Below are 19,498 nucleotides of genomic sequence, written 5' to 3' on the forward strand. Positions count from 1 at the left end.
CCAGGTCTTTAATGCTTTGCGAAAAAGCGCAAGAGAGGCAAGTCCCTTGAGGTCGGCTGGAAACGAATTCCACAATTTGGGTGCAAGGGAGCAGAAAGCCCTTCCTCCCCATCTGGCCTTAGAGACTCGGGGGACGGCAAGCAGTTTTTTATTGGTGGAGCGGAGAGTCCTCCCAGGAGCATAATAAGACACAAGGGACTGGATGTCTTCAGGTCACGTTCCATGCAAGGCACAGTGCGTGAGACAAAGGACCTTGAAGTTGATCCTAGCCTGCATGGGGAGCCAATGCAGATCCTTCCTAATGGAGTAGCCCGAGGAAAACTTAGGGGCATCTGCAACAAATCGGGCGGCTGCGTTCTGCACTACCTGCAAGCACTAGATTAAGACCTTATTAGAGCCTAGATACAGCGCATTGCAGTAGTCCAGCCTGGATGATATAAGAGCCACCGCCACTTGTTTCCGCGCTTTGAAAGAAAGATAGTGGGTAATCTTTCTCAAGATCCTTAAGACTCCGCAGCAGGTTGACACCGTCCTGTTGACTTGTTTGTCAAAAGAAAGGGTCATGTCCAGGATAACACCCAGGTTGCGGGCCGATGATGTGGGCATGGGGCAGGCACCGAGAGCAGAGGGCCACCAGTCCAATGACCAGATATCCTGCCTGCTTCCAAAGATAAGGACCTCAGATTTCTCCCCTTTGAGCTTGAGGAAATTCCTAACCATCCAGCTTGCGACAGCCTCCATACAGTTCCTAAAATTTTGGGCCGTAGCATTGACTGACTGTGAAAGGGAGACCATGATCTGTGTGTCGTCGGCATAGGAAAGAACTTCCAGCCCAAACGACCTCACAAGCCTGGCGAGTGGGGTCACGTAGATGTTAAAGAGCGTGGGGCTAAAGGATGAGCCCTGGGGGACCCCACACTGCACAGGCTTGACAGGGGAGAGGAAGTCGCCAAGTTTGACCCTTTGCGCCCACTGATCGAGGAAAGATGTCAAGAGGCTGAGCGCAGGTCCATCGACCCCCAGCTCACCGAGGCGGGTAGCCAGAATGGAGGGGGACAGGATGTCAAACGCGGCAGTTAGGTCGAGCAGTACCAGCGAGGTAGTCTGGCCACTGTCGACCTTAGTGCGGATGTTATTGACGACCACTGTGAGGGCCGACTCGGTACTATGCGCCCTCCGAAAACCATGCTGGGAGGGATCTAGAAAACTGGAACTATCCAGGAAGATACTCAGATGGCAGTTGAGGTGGGCCTCAAGCATCTTAGCGGGGGCAGGAAGAAGGGAAATAGGGCGGAAATTCTTCAAAATCCCCGGATCCAAGGTCGCCTTCTTTAGAAGGGGCTTGACTATGGTCATTTTCCAGGATGAGGGGTAAACACCTTCGGAAATAGCCAGATTCATAACCTCCAACAAAGGGGGCAGCATTACGTCCCTACATTCCTTGACGATTCTCAAAGGGCAGGGATCCAGAGGGGATCTAGATTTAAGCTTGTCAAGGAGCACATTAAGTTGATCCAGAGTAAGAAGGGGGAACTTGGAGAGGATATTGCCGGATGTATGGGCCTGTATTTCCTGGAGGTGAGTGACCGGCGGGGGGGGGGGGACCTCTTGGTTAAGATTGAGGGCTTCCAGAGCTGTGTATATGTCCATGATCTTGGTGTGAAAAAAGGTAGACATCTGATCACACAGTTCTTGAGTAGCTACTATGGGATCGGGTGACTGGAGGAGGGACAGGTAGTCCACAATTTTAAACAATTCCCTAGGGGAGCTAAGTGAGGCAGTCAGCTTAGCGAAGTACGCTTTCTTTTCTGCCAACACCGCAGATTTATATCCCTTAAGCAAAGATTTATGTTTATCTTTTTCAATAGGGCCGTAATGTGATCTCCAGAGTCTTTCTTGTTTCCTGCAGCCCTGTCTGAGCAATCTGAGGGAGTCTGAGAACCAGGGGGCAGAGGGCCGTTTCCTTGCAGAGTAGTGTTGTTTGACCGGCGCAAGGATATCCACGGCGCTTGCAAAGGTGTTTGACAGGACAGTGGCAGCTGCTTCGGCGTCCCTCCCAAAGTGGGGCTTAAGATTATACAACAGAGGGGCAAGAGTATCATTATTCATCCCCCGGAAGTTCCTCCTCGAATCCCACTTATTTTTATCCACCTCGGGTATAGCCTGGTGGAGAGGCGCGAATTCAAGGGGGGCGGCCAGATGGTCCGACCAGGATAGGGGGAAGGGAGAGTCTATTTCTAGTCTGGAATCATTGGTGAAGAACCCATCCAGGGTATGTCCAGCTGAGTGGGTGGCATTCCCTACGACCTGAAGCAGTCCACAGGACGCTAAGGAGTCTAGCAAATGGACGGTATCAGAGGAATTTGAATTTTCCAGATGGAAGTTGAAGTCCCCGAGGATAGTTATATTGGGTCTATCAATATATGGTTCAAAGATTTTAAGGAGATCTTGGCTGAAGGCGGACCTAGGGCCCTGGGGTCTGTAGACCAAAATCCCGGTGAAGGACACCGAGGGGGAATGGTTAAGTGCAAAATACATGGTCTGGAAGGAGTCCAGCATAGAGGGCAGGGGCTCGAAACGACATCTAATAGAGGTTTTATGCAAAATGCCCAGTCCTCCCCCCCTGCGGCCTATTCTGTCCATTCTTGCCAGGGCATATCCCTCTGGGATCGCGTTTATTAGATCAGGCCCTGTAGAGTCAGAGGCCCATGTCTCGGTAATGAAGGCCCATGAGGGCTTTCTGTCCGAGATGAATTCCCTGAATGACAAATTATTTTTGACTAGTGAGCGTGCGTTAATAAGAAAACCGGTGTCCTTAGTAAGGTGAGGAGGTCCTGCTTTATAGGGCGGGACCCGCTTGTTGGAGGAGGCCAAGATGGTCTGATAACTCCCTGTCTCGGTGCAGCGACACTCAGGGGCGTAGATAAACTTTTCCGGGGCAGATGTATGATGACAGGGCTGCCAGGTGGGTTTAAGGGCTAGAAGGTCACATAACAAATCTAAGGGACTAGCAGGGGCTTGAAGAAGAGTAGGACAAGAGACAGTCCTCCTGGCCCCTGGCGCTTCCTCAGCGCTGACGGGCGCAGACGGGCTGGTCTCTGGCGTGACTCCAGCGCTGATACGGCGCGTCCGCTGACCGCGTCCGCTGCGCGGAAGCATGGCAGTCTCCTTAAGTACTGTCCCTCTAATGCAGTGTGGTGCCTCCCAACCCAAAATGGCCGCTGCCGAAATTCACAGCCCGGGACCTAGGGACTCAGCACCTTACTCGGCTGAGTGCCGCCCTGAATGCGGGGAAAATGAGTGGGTAGGTAAGTTAAAACTGCCAAAATAGAAGCAGAGTGCAAGGAAAGATTTTCACAGTGAGTTAAAAAAGAGGAAGCGCCGCGTTAAAATCTGTGACACAACCACAGCGTTAGCACGCGTAAGTCTGGCAATTCACACAGCACAACAGCAGACTAAGACTCAGCACCTGACTAGTGCTAGACTTCGAGGATACGAACTTATGCTCTTGGCACCTCATATCACACTCAAGAGATGTTTGACATTGAACTCAGTTACATTGTTACCTTTGCCAGCTGAACAAACTCATGATTTGCACGACTGTATTTTTCTGACAGAAGAACAAACTAAGGGAAGAATAGACCTTAAAGATACACCTTTGTTAGATCCTGAGGGGGAATTATGGGTGGATGGTTCCTACTTGAAATTACCTGATGGCACCACCTCTGCATCCTATGCCATAACCACATTACAAACGGTGGTAGAAACAGCCCGTATTCTGGAAAAATCTGCCCAAGAAGCTGAATTTATTGCGCTTTTAAGGGCTTGTGAACTTAGTGAAGGGTTATCAGTGAACATTTACACAGACTGTCAGTATGCATTCGGTGTGGCACCTAGTAACAGCCTGTGGCACTGGACCCTTTCCTTGAGATGTAATATGGAATAGAATTACGTGCCGTAAATGCTGTAAGGGAAAATACATCGAAATTAATGACCTGCGGCTGCTATGTTCAAAGTGAAGACATTTAAAGTGAGCATTAAGAAGTGGGAGCATTTTTTGTGTGTTTGTAGTCTTTGCATTGTGGCGTACTTTCATTTAATAGGTTTAAAGCTAAAGCGTGCCGAGCCATTAATGCCTAAAAAGTAAATATATCAAAAATAACAGCGGGCGGCCAGCAATTTTTTATCTAATTATTTACTTTTGTAGCAATCGCGTCATGCAGGCTTCAGCTTCACCCGTTTAAAGCTCAGCGGGCCATATTTGCTACAAAAGTTTAAAAATGGAAAAGAAATGCAGCGTCCGCCCGCCTTTTTTTAAATTTATTTACTTTTGTAGCAATCGCATCATGCCGTGCTTTAGCTTGAAACGTGCGAACCTAAAGTGCGGCGTGCAGCGAATGCTACTAAAGTAAATAAACATGAAAAATAAGCTTTACTTTGCAAATTTTACAGTAAAGCAGACTATAAAAAAATTACCTCCACTGCAGCGTCATGCGTTGCAGAAGAGGGATAACATGTCATGCCTCATACAGCAACTACAAACCAGGATGGGTTTTCAAAAGCCGGACAGCATGTTGTGCCTGCTTCAGTAAGGCATTAATCAACTAAATAGTGCTCACTAACTGTTACTGAAATCTAGAGAGAAAGGACACATGTAAGAGGGGCTGTCCTCATGGGAGGTAACAACAGAAAAGAGGAAGGTATTAAGGAAGGACTTCTAAGCCTGTTCACGATTCAAAAGCGATCATTTACAAAGGACAGTAAGAGAAGCCAATTGAAAAGATGGGCGGAAACTGGGCAGAGCCTAAAGTCCATACCTGAATATAGCATGCCTTCAAGAGACAGCGCAAGCACTGCCTAGGCGAGACGTAAAAAAAAAAAGGTTAAATGAGCATTTGACAAAGTACGTGGTGAATGGAAATAGGGTCAGTATGCACAAGTAAAACCAAACTCAAGAGACATTCTGAACGGGAAACACAAAAAGTTGGCATTCTACTTGGATGCAAAGTAAGTGTCTGTGAAGATGAGAGAAGATAAGAGACAAGATGTGAGCTATGTGTGCCTCGACAGGTGGGATACTGTAGGAGAAGCCAACAAATAGGGGCCTAATTAAGAAATGCATTTACATTAACAGCTTCAAGAGTGCATGGAAAGGGCAACATAAGGTTCCAAGGAACATTGATTGATGTTCCTCTCTTTCAAGCTGGGTTTTTTCAGATAGAGATTTCAGCAAATAATTGATTAAAAAAATAAAGGTAGCTGTGAAATAGTTATCAATCACTCATATGTTCAACTGAATGTATGCTACTGACTTAATACTTGAGTCAAATATTTAAGACAAGTTTTGTTGCTTTTTTAGGATTTGGAGATTTACACTGTTGATGAGTGAAGGCTAGATCCCTTGTTTTTGGAGACAATTTGTTCTAAGAAAATATCAAGAGATGGGAAATTTGAATAATAATAAACGTTTTATCTAATAACAGAATTACTTCATGAAATATTTTCTGAATGGAACTGCAGAGAGTGCATACTAACAAACAATACATAAAAAGGAGGTCCACTTAGCAACTGTACAGTGCATACCCATAAAGAGCATCTTGGAGTTGTGCTGTAACTACCAGGGTTAAGCATAGGTTTACTCAGTGACACTGTATTTACCCAACAAACCATTTTTTTTGCTGAATTTGTTAAGTTCATTGTTCTCCCCACATCAAATACAGTGCTTTCTGTTTATATTTGGATAAAGGTATCTTCTGAAAATCTATCGGATAGTGTCCTTAGCGCTGAATAAATGTACAACTATTTTTTTTTTAATGACCTCACTTGCAAATCACTAAATCAAGTCCAGTATTGTCAGAGGTAATGACAGATGAACTATGTGAGAAAATGCACACAGGCTGCAAAATGCACCTCGAAAGAGGTGGAAAAATAAGGAGCCCTCCACTCATAAAATGTATTAAAAAATAACCTGGTTACACAGAACACACTGTAATCTTCATAGCCTCTATAAAACGGGTATTATGAACTCCTAAGCCTGGCTATGCTGTATTATCTTGTCATGCCTACCTCTAAGTGTTCCTCATTTAAAAATTATTATCAACCATCCACAACTAATCTCACACCCACCAAAGAAAAAATGTGAGAGAAGTCAGTGAGTGCTCACGTAAGCACCTTCCATGGAGCTACTGGTTGATACTCACCAGTTTGCTTGTTCTGTCATCATTGGCAACTTTCTTGAGAGAAAAGAAAAACATGCAACCTAATCTTTAGGCTCATGTGAAATGGTGAAAAAATAGTAATAACGTGTAGATGCTGATGTCATCAATCATATATCTTAAAGCCCCGTATTGTAAACAAAGGTGAATAAATCTCCTGATTAAAAGTGAGTTGTGAACAACTATTCCACACATTCTTTATTTCAATAGTGTCCTCACTCGATTAGAAGAGACGGCATGTTTAGAGACCATATTTAGCTTGAACAACATGTTTTATTGCCCAAATACTTTTTGGCAATTTCATCAGGGCACGGGGATGCATCTCCACCTCACTGATGCTTTGGGTCTGTAGTGGCTGATAAAAGAAAGAATGATAGTGCCAGAGACAAGAAGCAAAAACACAAAGATTGTAAACAGTTATCATATGTTGACAATTTCAAATTGTGACATCTCATATTTTGTCTCTTCACATAATGACATAATTGCCAGGTGGTTGCCAAGTGGGCTCCTATCAGCAACTCCAGAAGGGGCTAAAAAGTGGCCTCCACTGCAGGATACAGTGAAGCACAAAAAAACGTACCTGTGAACGGACATGAATACTATTTTACCTTCCTCATCCTAATCACGTAATGTCAAAAAAGTCTTAACGTGCCTCTAGTATCGTCTAATGGATAAAGATAAATTATGTATTCAAGTATACACACTCTGCACTGGTTTCCAAAAACATGCTTTTTTTTAACGCGAAGGACAACAAAAAAAACAGAGATAGGAGCCATTGCATATCAATCTAAATGTATGTTTGTTTTGCCCACTGTTAAATTAAAAGGAGCATCCTGCTCACCTGCCCGTGGAAGTGAGAAAAAGATGTTACAGGTAGCCATCCATGATTGGAAGGCCTCCCCACTTACCACCACACCGGTAGTCCCCACTCCGATGCTCTACAGGTGCCGAAGACTTGAGCGACCCGGAAGTCAGGGAGAGGCCATCCCTGATCCCTGGATTGAAACGGGCAGCGACCGGGCTAATTGGTTTCCACGGGCAGGGGGAAAAGATTCTCTGTTCCCGGAGGTCGCTCACTACCCCGGAAGTAAAACAGAAAGCCATCCAGTTCGATTGAAAACAAAATCCATTTGTAATACTCGATAATGGGTGAAGGGGGTTCATCTTTTAACAGTTTCCATTTATATCAACCGCATCTTGTGTGCTTCGCAATTAGTACATATTTCTGCATAACACAGCATTATACAAGCACCAAACTTTATGCTTGTGAACAAGCAGTATCCAGGTGTTCTTAACTTAGATATGAAAACCTGGGATGACAAATCATAACCCCTGCATACCCAACTGTAAGTTAAGTCTTTTAAAGAACATTGCTGATAGTAGCCCACCTGGCAACCACCTAGTAATTATGTCATTATGTGAAAACACAAAATATGAGCTTGTCGCAATTTGAAATTGTCAACATTTGATAACTGTTTACAATCTTTGTGTTTTTTCTTCTCATCTCTGTCACTATCATTCTTTCTTTTATCAACTACTACAGACCCAAAGCATCAGTGAGGTGGAGATTTGTCCCTGTGCCCTAATGAAATTGCCAGAAAGTGTTTAGGCAATGAAACATGTCGGCCGTTCAAGCTAAATATGGTCTAAACATGCGGTCTCTTTTAATCGAGTGTGGACACTATTGAAATAAAGTATGTGTGGAATAGTTGTTCACAACTCACTTTTAATCAGGAGATTTATTCACCTTTGTTTATACTACCGGGCTTAAGATATATGATAGATGATATCAGCATCTACACGTTATTATTTTTTCACCACTTCAAACAAGCCTAAAGATTAGGTCGCACGTTTTTCTTGTCTGTCAAGAAAGTTGATAATGATAACAGAATGAGCAAACTGGTGCATACCAGCTAGTAGCTCAATGGATGGTGCTTACGTGAGGGGACTTTCTGACTTCTCTCACATTTTTTCTTTGGTGGGTGTGAGATTAGTTGTGGATGGTTGATAATTTTTAAATGAGGAACACTTAGAGGCAGGCATGACTAGACGATTCAGCATAGCCATACCAAGGAGTACATAATACCCGTTTAATAGAAGCTATATAGATTACATTGTGTTCCGTGTAACCAGGCTGTTTTGTATGAATTCTGTAAGTGAGGCATACCAGGACCCTGGACAGGAGTCTTGTTCCTGACAGCTGTCAGTGGCCTCTGTTGGTTGCGGTCTTTTGGGCGCAGCTTGTCGTAAGCTGTGGACAGATGCCAGAACTCGGGAGGCTGGAGGCGCTTCATAACCTTCTTGGCCATGATGGTACTGTCCACAAGCTGGGGTGCAGATGTGGGCGAGTTAGGAATAGTCCTCTCACAGATGGGGTACTCAGTTGAGGAGGGTTTTCCTTGGTTAAAATCCAGACTGGGGCTGAGCTTGCCAGTAAAGCAGGGCTGTCAAAGGCAAACAATAAAAAAGACCAAAGGCTGTTGAGCGGTTCTCGCTCAATACATGCAGTGGAGTAAACATTAGAATTTAAGTCTGAACATACCCCGCCAATGCAGGCAAGGTGTCCAAATCCCTTCCTCTTAGACAGTGAGAGCTGCCAAGGGGTTAGCTAAGTTACTCTTTGACAGTTAGCGGGGGTGGGAGAAAATGCCCCTTTGTGCAATGTCACTACCATTTTGTCTTAGTGGTGCTGCTGTTTTGGGGGGGGGACTTTTTGCACAGAGTACTGCTGTCCAGTCCACAGTGTATGTGCTCTGACTCCTAAAGCGTGGTAAAATTGGGTAATACCCAACTGGCTTATTTAACTTTTCAGTTAAGCCACAGCATATGGTATACCAAAATACATCAATGACATACAAAATTAAATGTCACCTGCGTACTGCAGCACCTATTGTACCAGTCACTAGGCCACCTGCGTACTGCAGCACCTATTGTACCAGTCACTAGGCCGCAAGGAAAACATGCCTTCAGGCCTACATGTGTAGTCTGACTCCTGCAGCTTTTAAACCTACAGGCAGATCAATCAAAATAAAACGTTTGACAGGAAGGAATCCCTATGTTTACTTCATTTTCTCACAAAATGTAACACATTTTAATACAAAAGTAAGATTAAAATCTGGATCAATAATTCTGACCACCACACATTCACAGGTTTGACACAACCAGATGTTGGGGTTCTAAAATAAACCCTTACCCAATGAGCAATTCTTCACAGTCACTGTTTTAAATCATATTTAAAACATTTACGGTAGGGGTTACATCCTTTATAGGTCCCAACTCCGCAGCGCGCATGCGCTGCACAGGCAAAAAGACCTTTAGCAAACGCTTTGGCTTTTCAGCCAAAAACGTGCACGCGTTCCATTGCCTTCAATGGCAACGTGTGCACGTTTGGCCATTCACTTGCGGGAGCTTAGGGCACCATATGGTAGCAATTATCGCTACTGGCGCTGCTCGCTCCCGCAAGTGAAACCGGCACAGACCCCCCCTCCCCCTGCTGCCGCGCACTTGTTTTTTAATGACCATGGCGCGGCCTCTGACCGGGCTGCGCCGCCATGCACAGATTTGAAATGTACGTTTTTTTCCAACCACTTTGTGCTTGCAAACCTAGCGCTTTGCCTCCCAGGGTTGGTGCTAATACCTGGGCATTGGCTCAGTCACAAGGATCATGGTTCGTGCCCCGGGTGTTAAATCTGTGGACTCTCCCAGCGCGGCGGATTCCCACACCGTTGGATGTTTCCACACATTCGGACACTCCCATTCACTGCTAGCGGTAGGTATGTGGGAAACAGTTTTACTAATCAAGGAGTCTGACCGGACTTGTTTAAATTGTGTTTATGCTATGGGTTTTCCATAAGATCTGTTGGTAGTTATATGTTTATTCCTTATACTGAGATTCATTCACCCCAGCTTTTCTTCTACCCAGCATCGTATCTTTATGGTGTACCCCCAAATCCTTTAATTCCGGATGACGTAGTTTCGGTTATGCCTGTGTTTTTGAGCTTAAGCTGCTTGTCCTATTCCCCCCACCCCACCCCACCCCGCTCGCACCCCCCACGCATTTACTAGTTGCTCCCACCTTTTCATTGGCAATTTGCTGATTTTCCACTGCGGGTTCTCACACACCTTCTTTGTATGTGGCGCATTTCTTGGTTGCTTTTGCGCCGCTCAGTTCTGGTTTTCACTGTTTGCTACGGAATGACGGATGCAAACCTACTTTCTGTGTCCCTCACGAAATAGTCCAGATTTGTACCCCAGTCCTGTCCACTTCTGATGCTTACTCTTGTTATGGTCCCTGCACCAAGGGTAGATGAACTACGCACCTTTTCAGAGCATCGAAAGAGTTGGATAGCCAGATGCTAGCATTCTAGTTTCAGTGTGGCAGATCTGCTCCAAAGCTACCTTTGCCAACGGAGGTTGAACATCTTTACATGTTCACTTCTGTCCAACCCCACAACCACTTTTCTCGTCATAATGCTGATGTCAATGCCACATCCACAGCACCTTCACATGCTCCCCCTCAGTCACACCAACGTGTGGTATGCCATCGTATTTGGTGATTTTCAGTGATGAAAGAACATCAATATAGTATTTAGGGGAAAAAATAATGTACTAAGAACGTGACAGGAAATTTTTTAAAAAAGTGAATGAAACCTGTTTATTTACAATTTTCAGAATATCCTTTTCAAAATAGCAATCCTGAAAACGGAGACATAATGTTGCTATCACTTTTATTTTTTATCTAACCTGTACTTTATTTGGCCTATTTTCTAACACTTTATAGGGTTTTTACAAAACTGTGCATAACTACTCCCACAAAAATATTTGTTTGGTTTTCAGTTTCACACCACTTTTAATCTTTCCAAAACGTCAGTCCACATCTCTGGGGGCATACTAACAATTTCATAACTAAAGTTAGTGAAGTGAGTGGCTAAATATCAAAAGCCGTCCCTAACTTTGTTAGAGCAGAAATATGCTTCTGTGTTTGGACATGTGCAAAGTTAATACAGTAAAACATCCAAAAGAAAATGCCCATGATCTGCCCAACTCTGCTATGAACCAGTCTGGTCTTTCCTTAATTCTCTGAATCAGAGTGCACATGCAAGTAAGTGGAGAGTAAATGAAAGATGCTATATTGCTTAATTGCTACTGCTATAGTTTGAGCTGTAGTTTTAGACCATGTTCAAATTAAGAACCTTGACAAACAATAGCCATGTATTTAAAACCCTATTTTAAGAACAAGTTTTTCAATACTCTGTTACAATAGAGCCTTTACATCTCAGCTTGTCAACGAAACCACACAATTGTGTGTTAAGGCAGCGTTTTGCCCAAAAATCAGTTTTTATAGTAGAAATTGATCTTCGATCGCTCTTTTAACATTTTGGAGGCACAAGTGTAATTTCTGTGGGGAGTTCGAGGTAGGGAGATTTCTAGTGTGAATTACTTCAAGCCCCTGGTATCTTTTGATTCTTACCTGAAGTTCCAATAAAGGCCTTTTTTGGAGACATACCTGAACAGAGTTTTCCTTTCACTGACTGGCGATCAGTGTTAGCATGCATCACTGTGCCACGTGGCCGTTCCTAGTTTGTTCAGCCCGTCTACATTCTGGTTGTGACTAGACTTCACACCTGCGTTCATCAGCCTGTCAGTCTTTGTTGCTCCTCAGTCCTGGAGTATAAGTGGTCTGCATCAGAGAGGTGACTACGCAGACCACATCTTGGGGGCAGTTTTTTAGGTCTTGCTGAGTCAGCGCATGCGCTGCTCTACGAGACATTTTGTAGTGTGCTTTTAAAAGTGCTACCCCAGGCAGCTGGTAGCCTAGCCCTTGCGTGCACGCGCGGAACCGCCAGCTTGCTCCCTGTCACTCTCTCCCTATTAGTTTGCTTCCCTTCCCTCCACCCACCGTGTTGCTCCCCTCCCCCCCACGCATTCCCTGCCCTCTGTTGCTTCCGCCGCTCTCCTATTGCTCCTCTTTCCCATGGCGTTTGTAATCCTGCCCTCTGCGTTGCCCCCTCGCCCTCCACTGTGCTCACGTCTTTTTTTTTTCTTTTTGCGTGCTTGCCTGGAATGGTGGAACAGGTGTATTTTCTTTTAATTGAATTGGTCCCTTCCTACCTGTGGCGGTAGCACAGATTGTCTCATCGCCCATCATGCATCTGAGTAGGGCCAGACTAAAGGTGCGAGCAGCAGCATCTCCCTGTCCCAGCCCGGGCACATGCCGCACAGTAGGAGCAGTAATGCAGCAAGCCATCGCGGGTGCCAAAGCAGCGGCATTATTTCATAAGCCAGCGCCCCTCCCCCTCACTCACACACACTTTGCCTGCTGCGCAGGAGTTGGAATTTTTCCCCTTAGATGACTCCATGCCGGTAATTGACCGAGCAGCGCGAGACCAGCTCCCTCCCAGGTTCCGCGCCTGCCCCTGCCTCTCACACACACCACGGATTGTCGCAAATAAACAGACAGGGCAGCTCTCGGTCTTCTCCCTGCATGGCATCGCATGCCCAGTGATGGCTTGCTGCGTCACTTTTCTGGATTTTTCGGTTGAGGGTGGTTCCGGAGCACCCCGGGAGAACATGCCTGCCCACCCTGCCTCCCTACAGCAAATAACTTGGTTGCTCGTAACTTGCTGTGACTTTCTCGTGGTATAGTTACACTGAAGGCAATATCCCATGGAAACGATATAGGTATAACGATATAAGTACAGACCCTAATGCTCCATGGAAGGAGTGATGTTAATCAAAAAATCTCCAAACTAAATACAATTCACCAGATAAAAATAAAAACTACAGGATAAACCGAAGTCTTCATTAAGGCTAAATGTTGTAAATTAGTGCTGAAATCCTGGAGTACCCAGGTAGGTTGATGTGATACCAAACTCTCCTACAAGAGGTGTAACATTTTTGATTATTTATCTCTCATATAAGCAAAACCCATACTGTTTTGAACTAAAAACTTAGGGAGTGTCTAAACTCTTCGCATCGAACCTCTGTCAATTTGTGAGTTGTTCGATGACCATAAATAAGCCCTCCATGCTTGGTGTGTCAGCAGTGATTCTCTGGACTAGGTACCCCCGAACTTTGTGATGAGCAGACCGGTTTGGTTCATTGTTGCCAAAAATGGATTGGCATAGCCAATAGGTCTTGCCTTTGAGACTTTATAAGTGTTTATCCAAGCAACGGTTGGTGTTGTTCCACCAAGGATAGTGTGCTGCATAACTAAATACTTATAAGGTACCAAAAGCGAGACCTATTGGCTATGCCAATGCTTGGTTTAAGTTGATAGGAGAGGACTTCGAAACTGTGATCCGTATTTTCACCAAGAATCGAAACCAAACTAGTTTTGCCATATTCCATGTAGGTTCTGCCACGCTGAGTAAGTGCTCCTATTGTTAAAGAAATGTTGACTAGTTTCTACCACTGTTTGAAACTATGGAAGGTTCATACTAGAATTGTAAAGCTACCTTTGAATCACACCTCAAGTTCAGAAGTCCTAATTGATTACAATTTATAAAGCTGATTGCAGAGTGCATACATGCCAACATTTTAGAAGAGGTAAGTGAGAGAGAATGGATTCCCCCCATTGACTTCTATTGAAATGGAGTCAATTCCAGGCAGGAGTCAGCCAAAATTAAGCCAAATCTGGCTCTAAACTTTGGGAGACCCTCCTGAATCGATCTGTTGGCATGTATGAGAGTGTTAAGTATGCAAATAACTCAACTAGAGGATATGTGCCTGCTCCATATTCCATTTAAATTGTTTTATATCAAGGTTATCGTCGACACTAAAGTAATAATCAGAAACAGTATTTTACGGTGCAACCTCCACATTTAATTGATCATCTATGTAGCATAATAACAGAACACACTCGCACTATCAATACCATAGTGTATTGGTGGATAACGGTATTGTTAACTTCCTGGAGGACATGCACAAGTCCACCAAAGCCAATGTTAGGTTTTCCCAGGGTTTGTGGGTCACGAGGGATTTTAACATCAAAAAGGGAGTCCGGCAAGGTTGTATACTGGCTCCCTTTCTTTTTAATCTTTATATTAATGACTTGGATAATGTTTTACGGGCTACTGGTGCAGATTACCCGAGAGTAGGACGGCGTGGGATTCCCGTCCTGCTCTATACGGACAACGCCGTTCTTATATCTAGGACTAAAAATGGGCTACAAACACTTGTATCTGCTTTTTCAAGTTTCATGCTAGATAGAGATTTGCTGATTAACAACTCCAAATCATATGTTATGCAGGTGGGGCAGAGGCATAAGAAGAATTATCAATTTCAAGTGGGAGACTCTAAGATTCCATGTACCAACGTGTTCTCCTATTTAGGGGTCCTCTTTGATGACAAGATGAATTGGGACCCATTATTGCAGAAAACAAAAGGGAACATGGTGAGGGCGAACTCTGCAATTTTCAATTTTTTGTCTAAAATAGGTAAGAAGCCTACAGGGGCCATGCTGCAACTGTATAAAGCTAAAAGTTTTGTCAGTAGCCTTGTATGGCAGTGAACTATGGGGCTATATTGCAGGACAGTCCCTTCAAACATCGGAAAACGACTTTCTGAAGCACCTGTTATGTGTTCCTCGGGGCACCTCTAACATGGTGGCCCACGAGGAATTAGGGGTTCCATATTTAAATGACCTAATATCTCTGCGACCACTTACCTGTTGGATAAAATGCTGGTTGAATATAGATATCCCCCATACTCATTTAATTTTAGGAGATTGTTTGGCTTTTGATAACTCAGCACGTATCCTGTGGCTGTATTATGTGATGAGAAGTCTGGAAAGGTTGGGGCGGGGGGGAACTATTCTCTAATCCGGACTGTATTGTAAAGAAGGACGTGGAAGCAATTAAGGTAGCCTTTTTACTAGAGAGGAATGAATATGGAAAGGGAAGCCAAGGAGGTTGAGGAATCCAGTGTGCGTACACACATTATGTTACAAACAACACCTAGGACAGAGCAATACCTTATGGGGTCTCTGTCTACGCACGATACATTTTTGCTAACCAGGTTTCGTTTGAACCTCTTTGACCTCCTACTTGCCAGACCTTAAATGTTCTTTTAGAGGTATGGTGACAGCATCCTGCGGCTGCAACAATCAGTCTCCGCAGGATAAGCTACATTTTATGTTTTTATGTAATTGTTATGCTTTCCCTCGAAAACATTTCCTGGTCCCAATTTTAAAAAGATTGAATTTTAACCAGGTTCGACCCGCACTGATGTATCTGCAATTATTGAAGGAAGACTGTTTATCTTTTATATTGGGGTTTTTAAAAGCTTGTGTTAATTACAGGAACTATTTGGATCAATAATGTATGCCTTCCTCTGACCTTTTTTATAATTATTTATTATCCTGTCTTTTAATGTAATTCTGGCGCTCTTTTGTTGATCAAGCAAGGATCGTTTTAACTGTATTATTGTTGTGCAACTTTTATGGTTTTTATTGTAAAACCGAATAAAGTTTATGAATTGAATTGTATTTGTATTACTTGTGTGTTTTGTGTAGCGCTGTCTACAAGCTTTTGTAATAACCAGTGCTTAACGAAAAACAAAATAACATATTGATAGGCAATAGAAGGAAAGCGCATGCTTGAATGTACATAAATCCAGCTTAGGAAACGTTTCTGACCCAAATCAACAAAAATGGAACACGTGCATTAGCTTAGAAGATGGATAATGCGTTTAGGAGGGAAATGTGTGCAGGAATCAGTTATAAATTCAGTTTACAATATGAAATATGACAGTACACCAATGCACTAAGTTCAGTGAATCACATGGATGAATGATTCTCTATAAACGCCAGAGAAAAATCTACTTCTATAAAGTACTGAATGGTTAGTGGTGTCTCTATCAACTTTATTAAAAACTTTTAGGGCACATTTGATAGATCATGAATAATACTTATATTGTATCAGAAAACTGAATGCAAGACATTAAGGATACAAAGATGTAAAAGTTCAAAAAATCATCACTTGAGGTAACCAAGTAAATTTAATTACCCTCGGTAGTGACTCACTGATAGAGGAGGGTTGGTAAGGAGGACGCCAAAGGCAAATGAGGTTACTTTGGTACCTTACTGGAAAAAGATTGTGAATTCTGAGGCTGTTTAACCTTAATATCCATCAGCATAGGCGTTTTTGTCTACCATATAGGGGTGATGTACTTAATTAACTTCATTTGCTCTTCATAGAGTACCAACCCACCTAGGAGGTGGAAGGCACATTCTCTGTGACAAAACGAGCCCTTTAGAAAAACACATACCTACAGCTCCTCAACACTGGTCATATACATTTCTTCAGATGTCAATGAAACGAGCTCGGGAATATTATTTTTGCTAGCACAGCATGGACATTCAGAAAGAGAACTGATGGCAATAGTGTTCCCTCTCAAAAGTTGCGTTCTGGAAACGCAGCCCCATTAAAAAACAAACAAAAAAACACACATACATTGGCACGTTTTCTCCAAGTAATATCTTTCTTAAAGAATCAGCAGAACTCTGTAGGACCAAAGGTCCCCAGGGGAGTGAGATTGTAATCTGTAAATTAGTTAACCTGAAAGTCTGTGATATCCTGGCGTGAGATTCTGTTCAAGAAAATGGGATTTTCACTAACCAAGTTTCAAAGCATGAAACGCAAGGAGTTCGTTTTGAAGTGTTTACAAAAGATAAGCAGTAAATAGATATCAAAGATTTGAGGACATCAGACCAGCTTCACATTCGTTGTTTTGAATGTAAGCCTGTTGTGGCTGTTCATCTAGAAAGTATTAAGTTAATACAACTTATGGGTTCTTTCTTGCTCTCAGAAATAATCTGTAGATTTCTCCTACAAACACCTGAGCTCACTAGATCTTATCAGAGCTCTTGTGGTAGTGGCTAGAAAATCACTATGAGGCAAAAGGCCAAATTCATTCCAGTTCCCATTGTCTATTTGTGCAGGGAATTTTTCAATTAACTCAACCTTGTACCAAAGATATAAAGCAACAACATTTTTGACGAGGATGGGGAGGGATTGTTGCCTATATGCAAAACCATGTCATTCCAGGGGTGCAGCTTAATCAGTGAGATCCAGGGGTGTGAAGCTCCAATTTCCCAGCTAATAAAAAGCAATGAGTCACGTAATGAGTGGTTGAAATGACCAAGGTTCGGGATGGGCTACCCATGAGAAGCAGAGCCATTACTGATTTGCATTAGGTGGGCCTCTGGGGCTGATTCATAGTTTGGGGGACAGAGTAGTACTCTGTTACAATGGCAATGGGGGAACCGGTCTATCAAACTCAAGGCCCACCTGTACGACTTTAAGCCAGGCAGAGTTGAAATTTTAAGCAGAAAGAGCAAATTTACTCTGTCATTGTAAAACTTCCTCTGATGGCCCGACATAGTAGGAGTCGTCAGAGCTAAGCCATCTGACTGTTAGTCTAATTTGAGTGGATGATCAGATTGCTTTTCTTTTTAACTGTTCATCGCCGCAAGAGAGATAGTAAAACAAACAAAAATAGACATAATGACCCTCACACCATAGCAGAAAACTCACATAGTGTGGGGGTCATCAGCGTTTTTAGCTTCCATAAACAAACTCCTGCTCTAGGAGTTTGTGTTTGAAAAACAAAAAACTTTGGAAACGTTTGACAGCTGTCCGTTGTCTGATGGAACTATATATGTTCCTGGACTAAAAAGTCAACAAGTTAAAACTTTGTAGTTAATTCAGGATGACAAGAAAAAACTACAGATACAGTAGATCCGACTCAGCTGCCCCACCTAATACATCAAACACCCCACATCCCCCAAAAGCTACACCCCTGCCTCCTCCCTGTTACCTAATCATTTCCCAAAAAACAACAACAAAAAACACTGTTATATTATCCTGGCCCTACTGATCTGTCTTTCCCTTGCTCTCGTCAGGATGTTTATGCACACTCCAAGGGAATTGTTCTCCTCTCTCCATCGGGACCAGCCACCTCTCACACAAGGACGTGTGCTCCACTAAAACACAGACCTGTCTGCCCTCCTCCAGGTCACCGTGGATCACCTGCTGGGACTTGCACCCCTTCGTACCCACGGCGGAGTGCGCTCTAATGCCTATCGCCCCGCAGCGCTCTGGTGCTGAAACTTTACTTACCAGGGTGGTATTTTGTTGTGTTGGTAGAGCTCCGCCCCTGTTTACTCTCACAGTAGTGCTCCGCCCCCCTTCTCCCCATAGTACTGAGCACCAGGTTGCTATGCCCCTTTCCCTCACCTTGCCGGGCACCCCGCGGTGGTCGGTGCTTCCCTGCCAGAATCTGCGGCTGTAGCATGAAATGTAGCCCACCAGCTTCTCCTCGTACGGGAAATCCACTTTCCAGATGAGCGACCCGTAGCCGAAAACCCACATTATCCAGCTGAGGTGGTGACAGCTGCTGTTCGTGCGCCGCCTCCACCTGCCACCGGCACCGGCAGCGACCCTCTAAGCCCCGCCCCCCACCAACGTCACAGCGCAAGACCATCCCAGCAATAGACGAGGGACTAAAGGGAACCGGGATCTGTAGTTCTTCTAATAGAGTAAAGAGGCTGGCAACCGTCAGGCGTAAACCATACAACAGTGTTGGGTGCTCTTAATCTTTGAGTACGTATCTCTATGTGAAAATACGCCTGTGATAAGAATTATAAATAGTGAAAATAGTTAAGTTTAATGTGGAATGTTTCGTATTCTAGGTCTAATTGGATTTTTTTTATTTGGCATCCATTATACAAGTTTTTTTTTCATGTCGCGATAATTGTTAATAATGGTACACGGGCTGAATATTTTTCTTGTTTTGTGTTGGCCACATATCCAATATGTTTTGCAAGAAAGGATCGGTGTTATTTTAAATAGAGCCTAGAAAAAAAAGTAACGTATATAGATACAAGTAGTTCCACTAATGAGGAAATGGTCTTTATGTGTGTTTTTTAAACAGTGATATTCAATTTGAAAGCTTTCACTCTAATGAAAATGACCACCATAAACTGGCCTATATCCATTACTTTAACACAACTCATGCATTCTATTGCAAATCAAAGACAACTTAGAGGATTCATTCCCTTTGCAGATTTCATCCTTGACTCAGCGAAGGTCCTACATAGTCTGAAGGCTTCAGTTTTTGTCCCCACAGCTCTGTGTGAGACAATTAAGTCACAATTAGTAGAGCAGAAGAGTCCAACTTTTACTTTCCAGTGCCATTTCCAGTACCATTTCAACTCCGCGCTAGATTTTCTTCTCCTGCACAGCAGATCTTTACCATCATTTTTTAATGGAAGCTAAATC

The 19,498-nt window shown here is 43.7% G+C and overlaps 1 protein-coding gene across 1 annotated transcript in view; it reads right to left on the reverse strand.

Moving 5' to 3' along the window:
• The window catches only part of CHAC2 (ChaC glutathione specific gamma-glutamylcyclotransferase 2), a 175,746-nt gene extending 157,059 nt beyond the window's left edge, over positions 1-18,687 (reverse strand). Inside the window, exon 1 of the mRNA XM_078649601.1 lies at positions 18,455-18,687. Coding sequence (XP_078505727.1) covers positions 18,455-18,589 — 135 coding nt within the window. The 5' untranslated portion in view covers positions 18,590-18,687. The remainder of the gene's footprint in view (positions 1-18,454) is intronic.
• Between the last annotated feature and the right edge of the window lie 811 nt (positions 18,688-19,498).

The sequence above is a fragment of the Lissotriton helveticus genome, chromosome 6, assembly GCF_964261635.1.
Source record: "Lissotriton helveticus chromosome 6, aLisHel1.1, whole genome shotgun sequence".
NCBI lineage: Eukaryota > Metazoa > Chordata > Amphibia > Caudata > Salamandridae > Lissotriton > Lissotriton helveticus.